Here is a 20,513-nt window from a genome sequence, read left to right on the forward strand (position 1 = left end):
TTTGAAAAGTAAACGACTTCTTAACACTCCGACTGCTCATGATTGGTCAGTCTCTCACTTGTACAAGGCAAACTGTTCAACAGCATTGACAGTCAGAAGTATGTTGCTTCCCATGCATTTTTCGTTGAAAGTGGCCGAGCAGAACATTAATGCCCCTTGAAAGGTCTGAGCAGGACTCTAGCGAATGGTCATCAAGTCAGGAGAAACATGAACTTGAAAATGCCATGACCATTTTCTCTACTTTGTCCGGAACTTCAACTTTTATTATGAACAAAATGTTTTTAATGATTTGAATATCACATCACCTACCATTCCTAGTTTTTGTATGTCTTGATACAAAACCTCCTTTTCTTTTATCTTCTTTCTTTTTTAACTGTCCACCATCATTTTAATCCATAAACTGCTTGTATTTTGTCAATTTGTTCTTCAAAGTCAACACTGTTAATTTACTCCCTGAATTTATCTATAGTTTTCCCTCTAATTTATTCCTTTGGCGTCCTCTCTGACTGTTGTGAAAAGCATTCCTACTGGTTTCATCATAGTTTTGATTGGGAGATTTACCTGACAAGGATTTGTGCCCTTTGTAACAGCGCAGCATAGAATGTTGGTGATGAAAGTCGCAATAGGTACTCCATTAAACCTACTTTTTGTTTCATATACTAATTCACTTGGTGGAAACCTTGACAAACTTTTGCTTTTCCAACATTAGGACCTTATGTCCGTAAAATGATGAACTGAAGTTGTTGCTTGCAAATCTTTTGCTGTTCTGTAATCAGCTGCATCAGGAGTTGGAATTGCAATCGTAATTCTTATAGTCTATTCCATTAGGAAGAAATCGATGATAAGAAAACATATTGCTTTGATGATGGGAAAGAAAGAACATTCTGCAACCACACAGCAAATCGAGGGACTAATCTCTTCGAGGAGATATACCTACAAAGATATCAAGAGGATGACCAATTCTTTCCAGGAAAAGTTGGGTCAAGGAGGTTATGGTTATGTGTACAAAGGCAAGCTTCGAGACGGTCAACTTGTGGCCGTGAAGCTTCTAAAGAAACTGAAAGGCGATGGAGAAGAGTTTATTAATGAAGTTGCGAGCATAAGCAGGACTTCTCATGTCAATGTTGTCAGCCTTCTGGGCTTTTGCTTTGAGGGAAGCAAAAGAGCTTTAGTTTATGAGTTCATGCCCAATGGATCACTGGAAAAGTTCATATTCAAAAGCAACACTTCAGAGGCAAATCAGCAATTGAGTTGGGAGACATTATACAGCATCTCCATGGGAATAGCACGAGGGCTAGAGTACCTGCATCAAGGCTGTAACGCCAGGATCTTGCATTTCGATATAAAGCCTCACAACATTCTTCTCGATTGTAATTATTGTCCGAAGATTTCCGACTTTGGTCTTGCTAAGATATGTCCTAGAGAAGAGAGTATCGTGTCGATGTTGGGTGCACGCGGCACTGCAGGCTACATTGCTCCTGAATTGGTCATAAGGAACATCGGAGGGGTTTCACACAAATCGGATGTCTACAGTTATGGCATGATGGTTCTGGAAATGGTCGGCGGCAGAAAAAACATTGAAGTTGGGGTGGACCGTAGTAGCGAAATATATTTTCCTTATTTGATTCACCGGCGCCTTGAACTTCAGGAAGAACTCGGGTTGCGTGGGATCACGAACGAGGAAGACGAAGGAATCGCGAAGAAGATGATCATAATCAGCTTGTGGTGCATTCAGATTGACCCGAGAGCTCGACCATCGATAACTCAAGTCATGGAGATGCTGAGAGGAAGTGTCGAGGCCTTGCAAATTCACCCCAAACCAACCTTGTCATCCCCCTCATCGAGATCCCCCATAGCTACTACAGACGAGAGTTCGCTGCTGCAATTTGACATCGCTACAGCGTCTGTATAAACTTATATGAGATTACTTATTTTGAGATTCTTCTTCCTTTGTTTACTTCGGTGGTAATTTCATAGAGAATCTTGGGTACTTCCATTCACGAATGCTCAATTCAAATTGTTGTTCTGATCCACATGCTGATCAAAAGAGAATGGTAAGAATTCATAACGTATGGGACCATGCAACCAGATATACTAGGACTATTCCGCCTTTACTCTTTGAGTTTGAGCCACTGGCATGCTCAAGCCCTTTCGCTTCTTAAAGCCAGAAGAAGAACGGTCAAACCACGTTAATATGGGATTAGATTATCTCTCCGAATGGATATTGGAATCTTTCTGAATCCCAAATTGTCGTTCTGCTCTGTGATCAGTGTCCGATGAAATATGGGATTAGATTAAATGAGATCTTTCATTATCCTTATTATTATTCTTCCAAGCATGAGTCATAGATACAATATATATGCACGACCCATTACACCTTAGGAAGCACTTTTTGACTGGTTCCATCACAACTTCATTTGGGGTATTTATTTGACAAGGATTTGTGTCCTAGCAGCAAAACTTGGCAATTTGGGGGCAAAAGCTATAGTACGTAATCTGTCAAATTGTGTTCGTGGTTGAATACATCTATAATGATCCGCAGCTTGGAAGCCTTGATAAAGTGACCAAGTGAGATTGTTGTTCGAAAATATTGTTTGGTTTAAGAGGAACAGTTGCATCAAGAACTAGGATTGGGATCGCCCTTATTGTTATGCATTCCTTCGGGAAGAAGCTGATGATCCGAAAGATTATGGCTTTGGTAAAGCAGAGGGGCAAACGTTTCGATGGTGAGATGAAAATCGAGGGACTCATCTCTTTGAGAAGATACACCTACAAAGACATCAAGAGGATGACTGGCTCTTTGGAAGAAAAGCTAGGGCAGGGAGGCTATGGCTGCATATACAAAGGCAAGCTCCGAGACGGTCAACTGGTGGTGGTGAAGTTTCTTAAGTTGCTGAAGGGCGGCGTGGAAGAAGTTTTCGATGAAGTTGCGAGCATAAGCAGGACTTCTCAGGTCAATGTTGTCAGCCTCCCGAGGTTCTGTTTTGAAGGAAGCAGAAGAGCTTTGGTTTATGAGCTCCTGCCCAATGGATCTCTCAAAAAGTTCATATTCAACGGGAGTAACACTTCCGAGGTAGAACAGCAGTTGAGTTGGCACACATTGTGCAAAATTTCGCTCAGACATACCTCATGGGGCTAGAGTACTTGCATCGAGGCTGCAACACGAGGATCTTATACTTCGATGAGTAGTGTCACACCGTTGAGGAAAATGGAAACTATTATTACAGGTTTATCAGTTTGGGATTTTTCGCGATATTAAGCCTATATATAAACATCAATATTGAAGTCCGTTCCTTAACCCGTCTTGCTTTCTTGCTGTTTCTTTATTTCGCTTTTGAATTCGAACCTACACCCGTTGCTTAGCCGAACTGATTCGGTACAGTCGACAGAACGATTTACACGAATTTAAAGTCTTGGATTGCTTCTCATTATGTTATTGTTCCAACCTGGCTCCATCTAGGAAGGCCAGCCCTGGTCAAATTTAGAGAGGCCATATATGCCTCGACCTCTCAGGTGAATTCATCTCTCTCGCTCGCTCTCTCCTTCGCGTCCTTCGATTGTCCTGCAATAATCTTTAGGAACAGCTACAAGAACGCGTACCGACGTCACGAGAGAACAGCAGAATTCGTCTTCCGGCATCACAGAACCAGAAGAAGAGGAGGAAGACTTTAAAATTTTCAAGTCAATCGCCAGCCTTCTGTACGGTAAAGAAAACGAGGAAGCGTCGGTCGACCCCATCGAATGAATCGTGTGGACCACGACTATGGTGCAAGCTTAAGCTTTCGCATTTAAAAGGTCCAAAAATTTATTTACGAGTACTTGGATTCGACACAACACATTAGATCAGCCAATGATATATTAAGTGCCGTGTACGTAGCCGGAAACCTCTTCGACATATCTCCACCGCCCGTTCAATCCACAATGACCACGACGATGACCAGAACCAGAACCGCCCCCACACGTCCTCTTTCTCCTCTCCCAATCAACACATTCCTGTTACTCTTTGCTCTCTCTTTATCACCCTGACGGTCTCTCTCTCTCGTCGACCCCCACTTCGAGAACTGCAGCCTTCCCGTCGCCTGCGGCGGCCTGAACATCACCTTCCCGTTCTACGTCCACGGCCAGCAGCCCTCCTACTGCGGCCACCCGGGATTCGAGCTGTCCTGCGCTGACGACCGCCCGGTCATCACCCTCTCCGGCGACGACTACGTCGTCCGTGACATCTTCTACAAGAACCAGTCTCTCTGGGTCTCCAACGCCGCCGTCTTTGACGACAACGCAACCGCCTTCTCTTACTGCACGCCCGGTTCTCTCAAGAACCTGAGTCTCTCGTCGACTGGGCACTTCCAGCTGTGCCCGAAAGTTACCGCCAATCTCTCTCTGTTGTACGACTGCAACATCTCTCTCCACACCGACGAGCTTCTGAACCACAGGATCAGCTGTCCTGGCAAAGAAGAAGGCGAAAGTGGGGTCGTTCTGGGGATATATAGGGATGGCGAGGATCCGGAAGTGATCGATGCTGCAAAGAAGTGCCGGACTTTGGTGGTGGCGCCGGTGGCGGCCGAGTGGAGACGCGGGGCGGAGATAGAGGAGGCGTTGAGGAGCGGGTTCGTGTTAGATTGGAAGGTGAACAATTGCATCGTGTGCGAGGCAAGTGGTGGCAAGTGCGGGTTCGATTACGACATCTACAGTTTCCGGTGTTACTGCCGTGAGCGGCCATGCTTGGCGTTGTCCACAAACGGGTTTGTTTTATTTTTTCTTCCCTCCGTGTCTTCGCATCATTGTTGAAAAAATCCTAAGTTCATTGCACCTTTGCTAATTCAGCCATTGTATCCTACGTAACAGCGCAGCATGGCATTTTGGTGATGAAAGTCGCAATAGGTACTGCATTAAACTTTTTTTGTTTCATATACTCTAATTCACCGCGCAGAAACCTTGACAAAGTTTTGCTTTTCCAACATTAGGACCTTATATTAGTAAAAACGATGAACTGAAGTTGCTTCCGAATCTTTTGCTTTTCTCTAATCAGCTGCATCAGGAGTTGGAATTGCGATTGTCACTCTTGTAGTCTATTCCATTAGGAAGAAATCGATGATAAGAAAACATATAACTTTGATGATGCGAAAGAAAGAACATTCTGCGGCTGCAAGAAAAGTAGAGGGACTGGTCTCTTTGAGGAGATACACCTACAAAGATATCAAGAGGATGACCAATTCTTTCCTGGAGAAGTTGGGTCAAGGAGGTTATGGTTATGTGTACAAAGGCAAGCTTCGAGACGGTCAACTTGTGGCCGTGAAGCTTTTAAAGAAACTGAAGGCGATGGGGAAGAATTTATCAATGAAGTTGCGAGTATAAGCAGGACTTCTCATGTCAATATTGTCAGCCTTTTGGGATTTTGCTTTGAGGGAAGCAAAAGAGCTCTAGTTTATGAGTTCCTGCCCAACCAATCACTAGAAAAGTTCATATTCAAAAGAAACACTTCAGAGGCCAATCAGCAATTGAGTTGGGAGATATTATACAACATCTCCCTAGGCATAGCACAAGGGCTAGAGTACCTGCATCGAGGCTGTAACGCCAGGATCTTGCATTTCGATATAAAGCCTCACAACATTCTTCTTGATCGGAATTATTGTCCGAAGATTTCCGACTTTGGTCTTGCCAAAATATGTCCTAGAGAAGAGAGTACCCTGTCAATGTTGGGTGGCCGAGCGCCCTAGGATCACCATAGCGAGATATTAACGGTACGGTAAAAAGATGGATTGAATTTGTGCACCTGTTTTGGATTCCATCGGCCTGGAAGCGGAAATGACGATGAACCGGTGCCGTAGGTCTTCTCCCCTGTCACCCCCGAAGTCCCGGCGCTATGAGACCGCCTCAGCCAACTCACGGAAGCCGTAGGTGAGTTTGAGAGCGATTGGAGAGAGTTAGGTGCAGAGGAGGGACCTGCAGCTCTATTTATAGAGTTTCCAGCCAGGCCCTCTCATAACAGGCCGGGCCGAACTCGGCCCACACAAGCCGGGCCCATATCTGACCAATTAAGAAACCTTATATCCAAACTTATTAGACCAGACCCGTAAGCGGGTAATAACAATCTCAATTAATGTAACCCACATTAGGAAAACGTTACAGGGTGCACGCGGTACTGCAGGCTACATTGCTCCGGAATTGGTCCTAAGGAACATCGGAGGGGTTTCTCACAAATCGGATGTCTACAGTTACGGCATGATGGTTCTGGAAATGGTGGGCGGGAGAAAAAACGTTGAAGTTGGAGTGGACCGTAGTAGCGAAATATATTTTCCTCACTGGATTCACCGACGCCTTGAACTTCAGGAAGAACTTGGTTTGCATGGTATCACGAACGTGGAAGACGAAGGAATTGTGAAGAAGATGATCGTAATCAGCTTGTGGTGCATTCAGATTGATCCGAGAGCTCGACCATCGATGACTCAAGTCGTGGAGATGCTGAGAGGAAGTGTCGAGGCCTTGCAAATTCCCCCCAAACCAACCTTGTCATCCCCATCATCGAGATCCCCTGTAGCTACCACAGACGAGAGTTCGCTGCTGCAATTTGATATCACTGCAGCTTCTGTATAAACTTACATGAAATACTTATTTTGAGATTTTTCTTCCCGTGTTTACTTCGGTGGTAATTTCCATAGAGAATCTTGGGTGCTTCCATTCACGAATGCTCAATTCAGATTGTTATTCTGATCCACATGCTGATCAAAAGAGAATGGTAAGGACTCATAACGTTTGGGACCATGCAGCCAGATATACTAGGACTATTCCGCCTCTACTCTTTTGAGTTTGAGCCACTGGCATACTAAAGCCCTTTCGCTTCTTAAAGCCCGAAGAAGAACAGTCAAACCACGTTTAACTCTCCGAATGGATATCGGAATCTTTCTGAATCCCAAACTACTGTCGTTCTGTTCTGTGATCAGTGTCCGATGATATTGGTGGTCGATAAAGTAGATATTAACCCTAATCCATCTTCCAAACGATAATTTAATAATTACTAAAAACATTATATTATACATCAATAACACATAAAGGAAAACCAAATAAAATTCTTAAACGGTGAGTTTATATCGATTTACAGCCAAATTAATAAGTTTTGCAAATTGATGTAGATATTTTGTTCTGGAAATATGGGATTAGATTAAATGAGATGTTTAATTATTCTTCTAATTATTCTTCCAAGCGTGAGTCATAGATACAATATACATGCACGGCCCATTGCACCGTAGGAAGCACTCTTTAACTGGTTCCATCACAACTTCATTTGGGATATTTATTTGGTAAGGATTTGTGTCCTAGCGGCAAAACTTGGCAATTTGGGGGCAAAAGCTATAATACGTAATCTGTCAAATTGTGTTCGTGGTTGAATACTATCTATAATGATCCGCAGCTTAGCAGCCTTGATAAAGTGACCAAGTGAGATTGTTGTTTGAAAATATTGTTCGGTTTTAGAGGAACAGTTGCATCAGGAACTGGGATTGGGATCGCCCTTATTGTTATGCATTACTTCGGGAAGAAGCTGATGATCAGAAAGATTATGGCTTTGGTAAAGCAGAGGAGCAAACTTCTTGATGGCGAGATGAAAATCGACGGACTCATCTCTTCGAGAAGATACACCTACAAAGACATCAAGAGGATGATCGACTCTTTGGAGGAAAAGCCAGGTCACGGAGGTTATGGCTGCATGTACAAAGGAAAACTCCGAGACGGTCAATTGGTGGCGGCGAATGATGCGGGAGCATCTGACTTAATTCCATTGACGAATTCAGCACAATCGATGTTCATTCAAGCCGAGGCATAATTTGGTTAGAACTTGCTTCGATGGATCGAGAATGAAGTTGTTGATAAGGAGACTATCGACCAGGTTACCACCGATTGAGGAGTTATGGATTCTTCCTCATTGTTCAAGTATTAAGTTATCAATTCACCATATTAGTTGGCGAAATCAAAACTAATCAACAGCATATCGATGGGAGGCTATTCTAAGCAATTTCATTGGATATTTGTTGATCTCCCTAGATGGTTATTTTCTGGTCAAAGCTGGTAGATGAATTTTGGAAGATGAACCACAAGGTTGAAGAGTCAAGATTTCATGTCTCTATGTCATTAATACATTTCTTAGTTCCTAGATCTTGATGAGTCTTTATTGTAATGTGGGTTCTACAAGTCAAAGTTCTAAGATCCTAGGACTTTAATTACTTTCTAATTCCTATGTCTATAATATTTGGGGAGTCCCCAAGTCTCTTTAAAGTGTGTCTATTTCTTATGTCAAAGTATCTCTATAGATAGAGGAGAATTCTCCGTTGTAACGCAAAATTTGATGAATATATGAGAATTCCTCTAAGCGAGTTGAATTATTTATCTGATTCTTTATTCAACATTGTTGATAGTGAATCAAACAGTTCTTTATCCTTAGCCAGTAGAGTAATCATTTACGCCTTGGTGGTGAGTTGCTATCTATCTCGGTTCTTTATCCTTTGTTGGTGGTCCGTGTCTTTAAGCATTGGTGGTGAACCTTCCATATCCTTCGTCCTTTATCCATCGTCTCATTATCACTCCACACATCGATCCATACACTTTAACCCCTCAAATCCCCAATTTCGGAATCACTTGCCCAATGAAGCTTCTAAAGAAGTTGAAAGGTGGCGGGGGAAGAAGTTTTGGATGATGTTGCGAGCATAAGCAAGACTTTTCGTGTCAATGTTGTCAGCCTCCTCGGATTCTATTTTGAAGGAAGCAGAAGAGCTTTGGTTTATGAGCTCATGCCCAATGGATCACTCAAAAAGTTCATATTCAATGGGAGTAACACAACTACTGAGATTTGCTCCGGTAGCCACTCTTCCTATTTGGGAAGAAGAAGGTGGGAAATTCGATTCCTCACCTTCTCTGTGGGGAGTAATTTCAGATGCGGGTTTCGATTTCCACTCTCTGTTAAGAGGTAGGGCAAAACTCTGAGAGTGAATTGAGAGTTAAAGTAGGTCAAAAGATAGCATCGCGTCGATGCTGGGTGTGCAGTGCACGGGCGGACACATTGCTTCGGAGTTGATCATAAGGAACACTAGAGGGGTTTCTTGCAAATCGTATATCTATAGCTATGACATGATGGTCCTGGAGATGGTCGGCAAGAGGAAAAACATCATAAGTCATGGTAGATCGTACTAGCGAAACGTACTTTCCACGTCGAGTCCACCAATGCCTGGAGCTCCGAGAAGAGTTTGGGCTGCACAAGACCACCAATGAGGAGGACAATGGAACCGCGAAGATGATGATTCTAATCAGCTTCTGGTGCATCATTCGGATCGATGCGAATGATGGCTCGTAGCTTGTCCAAGTGAAAGTTTGTCTCTGCAAAAGAGTAACAACTCTAGTTAGGGTTAACTCAATGTCAATTATATGAAACCAAATCAATTTGTGAAAGAGTATTCATTCGAGCTCAACTCTTGTGAACTCTTGAACCGGATAGGCCTAATCTATTCATCAAATCACAGTCGCAAGATATGTCGGTTTATCTAAAGAGCTCATTATAGATTATTCTAGGGAACTAGTTAATCAACGAATCAACGAATGTTCCAATCCTAAACGAACCGACTTTTTTCGTAATTAAGTGTGCTCAGTGTCATAGGAATTCCTTGTATTCCATGCTTAATCAGTGATCCTAAAGTACTCATCAACGAGGTTTGCTCCGAAAAAAAAAGAATTCTCCCGCGCCAAATTTGAGTGCAAATTTCATTTTTTTTATAAACAAACCTGTCTTTTAAGTCAAAAGGGATTTTTTTTTATGCTCCCACTCTTGTTTATCTTTTTTGGAAGTGCGTTTTAAAGAATCTCATTGTAATGCGGGATTTCCCTGGCACTCGCAAATGCGGCAAAAAACGAAAGCCAATCCCCCGTGAAACCGTGCATGAACCCGCTTAATTAGTGGTGCTTAATGATCCATTTCGAAATATAATAAGACAAACTCCATAGAATCACTAACCACGCTCGAGGTACCCCGAATTACTTTTTTTATTAACTACAGATTAGGCTTTGTTTTATACACAGAGCACTCCCGCTCGAACTCTCAAAGTCAACAGTCTTCTCAGTTTATGTTGGGTTGAATCTGAGTTGGGCTCTTGAACGAGAGCATTGTAGTCCAAAAAACCACATGCGATTTACACAAAATGACTTGGAAACCATTAATTGGAGAGGAGGAATACTTCTAATCCTTCCATCGACGGCGGATAAAGCTGCTCGTGTAAAATTTCACCGGTAGTGTATGATCTACTATTCCTAAGGGTTAATATCACAAATCACCCTAAACTGATACATCAATGATAAATTTACCCCAAATTAATTTTTTGATTATCAAAAGCCCCAATCCAGTATACCTGTAACATATTTATCCTAAACTAATTTTTTTACTACAAAAAATTCAAAATTGATATATTTATGATAAATTATTACGAAAAATCACAAAATGGTACACCTATAATATACGAAGGGTAAAACCCCAAACTGGTATACCCGTCAACTGCCACGCGTCATCCAATTCAGAAATTTAATCTAACTCCAAAATTTGATGGTAAAATTTAACGAAAACTAAAGGAGTGTAAAGTTGTCATATGTGTACAAGATTAGGAATTTTGGTGGTCAAAAAATTAATTTTAAGTAAATTTTTCATAAGTGTTCTGATTTGGAATTTTTCGTCATATTAACCATATTCTTAATATTGTTAACATAAAGTCATATTTTTCCGCACGAGTTTCCAATTCCACCCTCCAACTTCGGCTTCAATTTACAGTCGTGCCCCCAGCCCCTTTCTCTCCCTCTCTCTCATTCAGCTTTGTTTGCAGGGAAACAAAAACCTACTTCTCCCTCCCTCACTCTCACTCCCTCACTTAACCCCTCTCTCTCTCTCTCTCTCTCTCTCTCCTCTCTCTCTCCGTCGCTCCTCCTCCGCAGCGCCACCATGTCGCCGCCTCTTCACCTGAAGAAGCTCCTCCTCCTCCTCCTCCTCCTCCTGCTCCGCTTCTCTTCCCTCCAAGCTCCCTCCGCCGCCGCCGCTGCCAACCCAGACGCCGGGCCTCTCCTGGCCTTTAAGGCCGCCTCCGACGCCGACGACAGGCTCGCCAGCTGGAACTCCTCCGCCGACGCCTGCTCGTGGCTCGGCGTCTCCTGCCTCCACGGCCGCGTCTCCCGCGTCGTCCTCGAGAGCCTCGGCCTCCGCGGCTCCATCCAGCCCCTCACTTCCCTCTCCCAGCTCCGCGTCCTCAGCCTCAAGCACAACCGCTTCTCGGGTCGGGTCCCGGATCTGTCCAACCTCACGTCCCTCAAGCTCCTCTTCCTCTCCCACAACGGCTTCTCCGGCGAGTTCCCGGCCTCCGTGCCGGAGCTCTCGAGGCTCTATCGTCTCGATCTGTCCTTCAACAACTTCTCGGGCGAGGTCCCGGCGGGGCTCAACGGGTTGACCCACCTGCTGACCCTGAGGCTCGAGGGGAACGGGTTCTCTGGCCCCATTTCAGGCCTGGACCTCCCGAACCTCCAGGACTTCAACATCTCCCGCAACAGGCTCGCCGGCGAAGTGCCCAAGTCGCTGTCGGGGTTCCCCGAGTCTGCATTTGCGGAGAACTCGGCCCTGTGCGGGTACCCGCTGAGGAAATGCGGCGCCGCCGCCGGCGACCCGACTCGACCCGGATCCGACGGGGCCATCGCGTCACCACTGAGCCCGAGCGCGAAGCCCAACACCGTGGCCTCATCCCCGACCTCCATGCCCGTGACCGCGACGCCGGCCGCGGCCTCGTCGGGCGCTCGCCGCTCCGGGGCAGCCCACATCAAGCCCGTGGCCATGATCGCCATCATAGTTGGCGACGTCCTAGTGCTCGCGGCAATCTCGCTCCTTCTCTACTGCTACTTCTGGAGGAGCTACGTCGGCGAGAAGAAGAACTCCAAGCTCCTGGAGAGCGAGAAGATCGTGTACTCGTCCAGCCCATACCCGGCCGCGGCCGCCGCCGCAGCGGCAGCGGCTAACAACCCCGCCGGGTACGAGCGGGGGAGGATGGTGTTCTTCGAGGGGGTGAAGCGGTTCGAGCTGGAGGACCTGCTGAGGGCGTCGGCGGAGATGCTGGGGAAGGGGGGGTTCGGGACGGCGTACAAGGCGGTGCTGGACGACGGGAACGTGGTGGCGGTGAAGCGGCTGAAGGACGCGAGCGTGGGGGGGAGGAGGGAGTTCGAGCAGCACATGGAGGTGCTGGGGAGGCTGATCCACCCCAACCTGGTGAGCCTGAGGGCTTATTACTTCGCGAGGGAGGAGAAGCTGCTGGTCTACGACTACATGGCCAATGGGAGCTTGTTTTGGCTCCTTCACGGTACGTGCGTTGCTATCAATCGTTTGTTTCTGTTGCTTTGCTGTCCTTAATGGTGTGACACTTTCATTTGGGTTTTGGCGTAAAGTTGATCGCCAGTCTCTGCTCGAAATTTGCATTTCGTTGCTCTGTTTAGTCCCCTAGAACCTCCTGTACTGACTGTTCCATGGCCGGAACAAAGAACCGTCCTTGATGTTTTCAAAGCTGTGATCTGACCGTTCCCCCATTATCTCCTTGTCAACTCAAAAAACGCTTCATTTCATCGAGACAGTTCACGACCCTTTTGGTGAACAGTAGTAAAAACGCTCCATTAATCGCCACACGGCGCACATTGAGTGAAGCATTCAATGCCGAGCGCCGAGTTTCGTGCCCTTCTTTTTCGAACTCGCAAAGCTTTGAGCATATGGAGCAGCGAGCAGGTAAAAGGACAAAAGGGACAAAGGGGTTTTGATTATATGTCGATCTTTGTTTTCTGGGAGATGGTCTGATGAGTGGTCCACTGATGGTACCACAAGGCATTATTACGGACAAGGGGAACAGTTATAGAAGATGACAGGAACCTGCGCCACTTTAATTGCCATCGGTGAACAGGGAGCCAAACACACTTGTCTTTCTTTAAATACTTGCAGCACCAGGGGGGGGGGGGGGGGGGGGGACCGGCCTCTGCGTCGTCGTTTTCCCGGGGAAGAGGATAGCTTTGTTTTTAGCTGCTCAATGACCCTTTTCCTTTTCTCTGTCGAGTGATGTTTTTGAACATTTCGCAATTTTTTTTTGTCGAACGTTGTTCTCATTTTCCTTCTGCTGCTGTCTCCTTCTTCGCTCTCTTTTCCTTTTTTCTGGTGCGTAATTTATCCTTTGCTGTCTTTCCAGCAGAACGCTTTCCAAAAGTGTGTGCGCTTGTAGGCCCCTCTTCCCCGCGCACTTTCTCGTTATCGCCATCATTACCCCTGACCCGGCCTTTGTTTCTTTAGTCAAATTCGTGCAACACACCATGCATCATCATCATCATCATCATCATCATCTTGACCATCTCTTTAAAAGATCCCCCTCCGTTCTTGATGTTGATCTTCGTGAAGCTCCTCGCGTAATTATTAGACCGAATCTTCCTCGCTTTTGATAAAGCTAAACCTGGGATTAGCATGTCGCACTGTTTCGACGTAAATTCCAACGAAATCCATCGATGCCTTTGTCGTTGCGAATTAACATGATGGGAATCTTACGGTGTTGATTGCGGAATGTTCTTCCAAATGGAATGATTTGATACAGGGAAGTAATCGAAATTTGCTGTGCGGTTGGTTGCTGAATCTTGTAATGGGAGTGCAACAGATGATTTCTCTCAGGAACTGATGGGTCGAGATTGTTCTTGGTGACGCAGGGAACCGAGGAGTGGGCAGAACGCCGCTGGACTGGACCACCCGCCTCAAGCTCGCGGTGGGCGCGGCGCGGGGCCTGGCCTTCATCCACAACTCGTGCAAGTCCCTCAAGCTCGTCCACGGCAACGTCAAGTCCACCAACATCCTCATCGACCATGCCGGGAATGCCCGTGTCTCCGACTACGGCCTCTCCGTCTTCGCCTCCCCCGCCGCCGCTCCCCGACCCAACGGTTACCGCGCGCCCGAGGCGGCCAACAGCCACCGCGGCATCGTGAAGCTCACGCAGAAGTCGGACGTGTACTCGTTCGGGGTCGTCCTCCTGGAGCTGCTGACCGGGAAGTGCCCGTCCGCGCCGGACCCCGGGAGTGGGGCTGAGTACGTTGGCGGGGCCGGTGGCGTCCTGGACCTGCCACGGTGGGTCCAGTCGGTGGTGAGGGAGGAGTGGACGGCGGAGGTGTTCGATCTGGAGCTGATGAGGTACAAGGACATCGAGGAGGAGATGGTGGGGCTGCTCCAGATCGCGATGGCGTGCACCTGCGCCTCCCCCGACCAACGGCCGAGGATGGGCTACGTGGTCCAGATGATCGAGGAGATCCGCGGGGCCGACGAGGAGTCGTCGTCCCCGTGCCACGACAACCTCGAGTCCGTTTCCGATTCCCCGTCGATGTCGGAAGGCACGTGCGGGACGAGCCAGTGATCTCTAGCAGGAAATACTTCATTTGATCTCCGTGAAACTCCACCGTAATTCTTGTAATTAACAAGTCATCATCTGCTATTTCTTCTTCCTTTTTTTTTTTCCACTGTTTTCAATTTGATTTTCTGTTTTTTTGACCAGTCGATATCATCGTGAATGATAGCGGGGAAAGGGGGTGAAGGATTTGATTTGAGCTTTTCTTGAGTTGGGTTCATGATGAGGATTGAGAAATCATTGTGGTTAATGAAGAGGTCTTCATTGCGATCGTCCTTCCTTTTTTTTATTTTTTTTTTCTGACAATTTCGCTGCACCATTTTATCATGAAAAGTAGGTTGAGTATGATCATGAAACAACTTTTTTACTCTTGGTTGCAATTAGCAATTTAGCGTGTTTTCATTTTCGTCGAATGATTTTTCTATTGCAAAAGCAAGGTTTTCCTTTGAGATTTCGATTTCAAGGCATAATCAATTATTTTATTTTTTTTACTTGTTTTCTGCCCCTTATGAAAAAAGGGCCTAATTTCCTAAGAAAGCTCATAAGTTTAGGTCCAATTTCTGTCTCGAATTTTTTTCGTCTAAAGAAAAACCTCAAATTTAGTTTTCATCTAAAGAAAAACCTCAACTTTAGGTTCAGTCTCAAACCCATCCCAATTGTTTTTGTTTAATAAAAAATCACCAACTTCAACTTTAGTTCCAAATTTATCCCCGCTAGCCATTCGTCCAAAAATCGTTGTTAATCATCTCCCATTTCCTTATTTTTCATATTATATAACGGTTTCATTTTGGAGATAATTTTTCCCGTCACCTTACTATTGTGGATTTGTTACCGAGGTGAAAATGACATGCTAAACAAATAATGGTGATTTTTGGACAAAGGGTTTTTGTTTTTTAAGTCCAATTGGATGGAGAGTTAACGGGGGCATATTTGAGACTAGATTAAAAATAGACAATTTTTTTTACAAAAAAAAAAAAGAATTCGGAGTAGATTTGAGATTAGAGTTAAAGTTGGTGATTTTTTATTAAACAAAAAAAAAGTCCGAGACACATTTGGGATTAGACCCAAAGTTGAGATTTTTTTTTATAGACAAGAAAAAGTTCGAAACAGAATTGGAACATGACTTAAAATTGAGGGTTTTTTTCAAGGAATTAGGCCACAAAAAGACTTGAGTTTAAAAACTTGAAGTCTTGAACTAAAAAAGAACGTATTTTTTTTGTCCTTGTAACTACATTACGAAGTCAATGAGCAAGTCATCTGCTGTTGGGCTGGCCTTCAGGAATCTGATTGTGAGGTTATCAAGATTAAAAGTAGGGATGTGACCCACATCCACATGTAAATTAAACTCATTAAACTAGCTTAGAAGGAGCATTTAGCTTAAAAACAAAAAGCCAAAGTCTACGCTCATAACAATTCATAAGTTCACACAAAACGAAATCCAAACCTACTTCGAATTTTAAAAAGTAGGCTACTTCATGTATAAAAGGTAAAAGTAACAAGGAAAACTAACGGGTTCTACAATACAGTTCGTGGCTCAGTTTGGTTTGAAAAAGAGTTGAAGCCACGTTGCGAAAAATGGATTAATTTGATTATGACACTATCTCCCCTTGCGTTATATGTAATCTCTAACGGACATCAAGAATCAAAAGTCAAAACACCTATCGCGAGTGGTGACTAATCTTGGGTTCCATCGAGTTATAACCTAAACTAAGGGGAAGTAATGATCAACGTGGGACAGAAATTCCACCTCCGGATGGTGTGGTCTTGCACGATGGGAGACACCGTGCATCGAAAAAATAGTTATATACATATATTGCTATATATATTTAATACTTTGAAAATTGAAATATCCCAAGATTATACGTACGCATAAGGTAATTTGAAGTATGCATGGCACATCATTTTATCATAAAACTTGATAGTTACATGCGAACATCTTCGTTCTATGCACGATCGACAAGTGTACGAATGTTGTTCAATGTTTCAAGAAGTAAGTGGTAAAAAGAAAAAGTAAAAATTTTGGCAAGGTAAACTAGACTAGATCCTTTACCCTATTTATCATTGCCAGAAATCAAAAGAATATGAACCACTAATGAATGACTCTTTCGCTCCCTTTCTTGATTTTCTTGGGAGATGGTCTACCTATTGAAGTGCATGACCTTGGGTGCAAACCTCAACAGCCGATCCAAAGAGCAGGGCAAGAACTTCCTCGCGAACAAGAAGCACACGCTCGTCGCCTCCCCATTGTACTCGCACCGCGTCCCGTTCCCGTCCCTCAGCCGCTCCAGGAATCCGACCGTGATGTCGTTCCTCCTGAACCGGTTCGGGTGGGGCCCGCCCTTCGACCAGTCGACCCAGGTCAGCGTCCGGTTCGCGTTGCTCGCCCCGAACCTCATGTTCACGAGGGTCGGCAGGTAGTGCTCGTCGGCGTAGCAGGCGTGCTTGCAGTGCCGCTGGAACAGAGGGAAGTAGGTCCGATCGGCCACCACCTCGACGGCAAGCCTCCGGTCCATCTCGAACCACTGCGACCCCTTGCGCCAGTCGTGCACCCTGATGTACGGTAACATCGCGGAGTTGTACCGGCCACGGCCGACGGGGCCCAGCAGGTCGTAGGCCTGGACGAAGGTTCGGGTGGAGTTGATGAGGTAGGAGTAGACGGTGGAGAAGTTGAAGAGCGGGATGCACGTCTCGGAGAGCAGGACGAAGCGCTCGTTCGCGACGTCGAGGAGTGCATTGGCGAGGAGGCGTCGCTCGGCCTCGATCATGTTGACCTTCCCCCACGAGACTTCCTGCATTTTGTGAGGACGATTGGCACATTATACAAAGGCAAAAAAAAAATCGGGCAGGTTTTATTTATGGACGATATGATGGACAAAATTAATCATACTTTAAAAAGTATATATAAACTAATAGTTTTTCTTGATATGTAATCGATATAACCTTTCTGGATTAACCCTAGAGAGTAAAGCTCTCGCCTGTGTAGCTAGCATGTTCATGTCAAGGGACCGATCATGCACTCCACGAATAATGTCTATAGAGCTGTGAAAGGGCTTTAAGCAAGGGAAGCAAAGGATCACATAGATGCAAATGTGACAAGTTCACGAGTCATCGGTGTCTGTGAACAACCTGAAGTACTAAGTTCTAACATTTCTGCGATGCAAATTCAAGAATGGACCGACCGGTAGCTAGTTAAGTTAACGGGTCATGTCATGGGATCACATGCAATAAGATCAAGACGAAATGGTGGAACCACCGGGAGCAAAAAGATATCCCCTTCAATTTAGCCGGAATTGGGGGGGGCAAGTTTGGGCCCGATGTATTCAATTTCCTAAACCAATATCCATGTGGAAAAGAACAAGATCCAACCGAAACAATAATGTTTGGCTACTACAACCAAGATCTAATTCGATATTACCTTTCGTCTTCTTCTATGCGCTTATATCAAACTTATTCTAAACGCAGATGCTCCAAATGAACCCAAATTCTTGTTGGACTAGTCACGACACTCACAAATTGAGTGCGCATGCATTAATTGCGCTAGGCAAAGGGGGTGGTTTCCATGTAAGACCCTTCACCTTCCAAGCGCGCCCAACATTCAAAACTGTTCGTAAAACCGATTAATGCGGATCTCTTAATTGAAGCTCGTCACGTTGCCGTCAATCTCTTAGTCTTCTAGACGGAGGAGGACGCGCATGAGGACCTAATCGAATCATCTTTGTTCCCCGTTCGAGGGTTGGGGCGGCCATGGCGCGGCTAATGAACTCGCTCTCGGTTGAAGAAAATCCGTCGCGTAAATCTTTTGATCAACACTTGCCATCCATGGCCGCCACGACAATAACAACAAACAACTCGCTTTCGTCACATGCTCTAATGAGTCAATCCTCCTTCATTAGTGACCTCGCAACATGTCCAGTGGGCTATAAGTGACTCTAGTGCAAAAACCCTAAACAATTTCGTAACTCGGCATCGCTACGCAATTCTTATTTCCTAGTTCATCTTCGTTTTTTCTGCAAAGCAAATATGCGCGTAACTTGAAGGAACTGATTCACTCGTTCTATCGCCAAACCATATGACCAGACACTAGGAAAAGTTATGTTGCAACCTCATGCAAATCGAACAAACTACTGTCGTTGGACAAAAAAGAAAAGATGTGAAGACGTGCATTTTCTTTGTCAATCTAAATCAGATCCAGAAAGCAAAAGCAGACGAAACAATGGCAGTTTCTTTCGAAATGTTTCCGGTCTAATAGCTCCAAAAAAGTATCGGTCCCATGACAAATGTCAAAGGATATATATTTGGCTAGAATTATTGCAAGAAAAAATTATCATGTGAAGCTGACTAGTGATACTAACCTTACTGGGAATTCTTCTGCTGTGAAACACCGAGGCTTCCGGCTCCGTCTCGTTCCACGGCGGGTTCGAGTGCACGTAAACCGAGTACAGCCCTTCGTGCCCTTTGAAGAACTTCTCCCACAGAGGGGCCAATAGAACAGGACCCTTGGTCAAGAACAGGAACGCGACCTTCGGCGTCCTCTCGAACGGGTACTCGGAAATCCGCGGGCTCACCGACGCCCTCCACAGCAGCTCGTCGTCCTCCATGCCGTGCGCGATCGGCGACGGCTTCAGGTACTCTGCCAGCCCCGCGTGGCGGACCGGCGGGCCCGGTGGAAGGGCCGGCGGAGCCGGTGGAAGGGCCGCCGGCAGTGGCGGCAGCGACTGCAACTGGGTCGGCAACAAGGGGACCTGGGTGAAGTTGAGGTTGAAGGACAGGTTCTTGAGATGGAAGCTGAGGACCATTCCCAGGGTTAAGCCGCACCCGAAGATGATGATGCAGGAGAGGATGTTGGTGAATTGGAGGTGCGAATAGAAGGGCTTGAACATCGAAATCGGCAGACTTTGGTTCTGTTGACTCTTCATTATTTTTTGCCGACACCGAGATATGGAGAGAGAGATAGAGATAGAGAGAAAAGCCTTGCACAGGTTGCAGGTTTTGCTTGAACTGTTCTTTTTAGCCCTTTTTTGAGAATATGGGCTGTTGATGTCGGTGTTGTTGTTGTTGTTCAAGTGGCTTCTGAGCTATCTTGAAGGAACAGTGAGCAATACACAAAAAGAAGAGTTGGGTCACACCAAGATTTTGCTTATTCCGATGAAAAAGTAGGTTTCGTTACTGCAGATTCAAAGATGAACTTTTCTTTCGACGCAAGAGATGCCGCCTCAAGAAAAAAACTGCTCCGAATGTAACCAGAAAGCAAATCAAGAACAAGAATAATATACACAGTTTTGATGCCGGTGGACGAAATGAAAATCAACTGCTAGATATGAAACAGGAAGAATATGAGATCTGTATGGTTCTTGCCCCGACACAAGTACTGAACGAAAAAAGAGGGCCTGGTTCGAAGGACGAATGTTTGCTGTAACGCGTGGGGAACAAATTAATCTCGCAACTAATAAAGCTTTATGACAGATCAGTGTAGACGTATACCACGGCTACGGTTACTACCACGAGGTATAAAATCAGATCGAAGAAATCGGAAATGCGAATCATCACTCAACGCTCAGCCCCAAAGAAAAAACAAGAATTCGCGGAAGAATCAACAAGAACTGATGAAGGAACAAACGGTACAGGATATGTAAAGATCCAAACAAAAGTTCTGAGAGAGGGATGCGAAAATGGTGGCGCGATTGATTCCTATCTTGCAGAGAGAGAGAGAGAGAGAAATGGAGAGAATAGGGACTCATGTCATCGAGGCTCTATTATATGTGCGTGTGAGCGACGGCTGCACAAACCCATCCACATATAGCGACGGCTTTCTAGACCCATGGACTTGGACTTTCAACGTTTCTGACTATATGCTAGTCTCTAATTCCTCTAATTTCTGGCACAGCAAACCCGCTTTAAATGGGCAAATCTAAAATACACAAAACACCCGGCTAATCTCATGAATCAAGTAAGGCACGGACGTAAAAGTCTGGATGAGTAGTTTAAACATGAAATCGTTTGCACTTGGTTATTTTGAAAGTTGAATACGTAACATTCGCTTAACTCACACGCATATACATAAGTCCCGGGGCAACATAGAGCCATCGATATCAT

At 45.3% G+C, this 20,513-nt stretch overlaps 3 protein-coding genes and 2 pseudogenes across 3 annotated transcripts; 4 read left to right on the plus strand and 1 right to left on the minus strand.

Moving 5' to 3' along the window:
- The first annotated feature begins 830 nt into the window (after window positions 1–830).
- On the plus strand, window positions 831–2,000 carry LOC130137515 (PR5-like receptor kinase). The gene has a single exon (XM_056308991.1). The coding sequence runs from the start codon at window positions 839–841 to the stop codon at window positions 1,910–1,912; it is 1,074 nt and encodes a 357-aa protein (XP_056164966.1). The 5' UTR covers window positions 831–838; the 3' UTR covers window positions 1,913–2,000.
- A 2,643-nt stretch (window positions 2,001–4,643) lies between these two features.
- On the plus strand, window positions 4,644–6,663 carry LOC130137516 (PR5-like receptor kinase; annotated as a pseudogene).
- Window positions 6,664–7,168: 505 nt separating this feature from the next.
- Window positions 7,169–8,960, plus strand: LOC130137319 (LEAF RUST 10 DISEASE-RESISTANCE LOCUS RECEPTOR-LIKE PROTEIN KINASE-like 2.2; annotated as a pseudogene).
- Window positions 8,961–10,928: 1,968 nt separating this feature from the next.
- On the plus strand, window positions 10,929–14,688 carry LOC115671613 (probable leucine-rich repeat receptor-like protein kinase At1g68400). Its single transcript, XM_030593249.2, has 2 exons — window positions 10,929–12,362; window positions 13,735–14,688. Exons 1-2 carry the CDS (start codon window positions 10,967–10,969, stop codon window positions 14,427–14,429), a joined length of 2,091 nt encoding a protein of 696 aa, XP_030449109.1. The 5' UTR covers window positions 10,929–10,966; the 3' UTR covers window positions 14,430–14,688.
- Window positions 14,689–16,295: 1,607 nt separating this feature from the next.
- On the minus strand, window positions 16,296–20,084 carry LOC115671623 (glycosyltransferase BC10). Its single transcript, XM_030593254.2, has 2 exons — window positions 18,773–20,084; window positions 16,296–17,209 (listed from the first exon to the last, which is right to left on the minus strand). The coding sequence occupies exons 1-2, from the start codon at window positions 19,334–19,336 to the stop codon at window positions 16,559–16,561; spliced, it is 1,215 nt and encodes a 404-aa protein (XP_030449114.1). The 5' UTR covers window positions 19,337–20,084; the 3' UTR covers window positions 16,296–16,558.
- Between the last annotated feature and the right edge of the window lie 429 nt (window positions 20,085–20,513).

This window comes from Syzygium oleosum, unplaced genomic scaffold (genome assembly GCF_021117445.2).
Source record: "Syzygium oleosum isolate NSW1041296 unplaced genomic scaffold, Sole_v2.1 Sole_v2.02, whole genome shotgun sequence".
Taxonomy (NCBI): domain Eukaryota; kingdom Viridiplantae; phylum Streptophyta; class Magnoliopsida; order Myrtales; family Myrtaceae; genus Syzygium; species Syzygium oleosum.

Bases quoted from the DNA above. Each gene is read 5' to 3' on its own strand.
- LOC115671623 (XM_030593254.2), bottom strand. From the start codon at position 19,336: ATGAAGAGTCAACAGAACCAAAGTCTGCCGATTTCGATGTTCAAGCCC. The intron at 17,210-18,772 runs GTTAGTATCACT...CACAAAATGCAG, and splicing joins GCAGAAGAATTCCCAGTAAG to GAAGTCTCGTGGGGGAAGGT.
- LOC130137515 (XM_056308991.1), top strand. From the start codon at position 839: ATGATAAGAAAACATATTGCTTTGATGATGGGAAAGAAAGAACATTCT.
- LOC115671613 (XM_030593249.2), top strand. From the start codon at position 10,967: ATGTCGCCGCCTCTTCACCTGAAGAAGCTCCTCCTCCTCCTCCTCCTC. The intron at 12,363-13,734 runs GTACGTGCGTTG...TTGGTGACGCAG, and splicing joins CTTGTTTTGGCTCCTTCACG to GGAACCGAGGAGTGGGCAGA.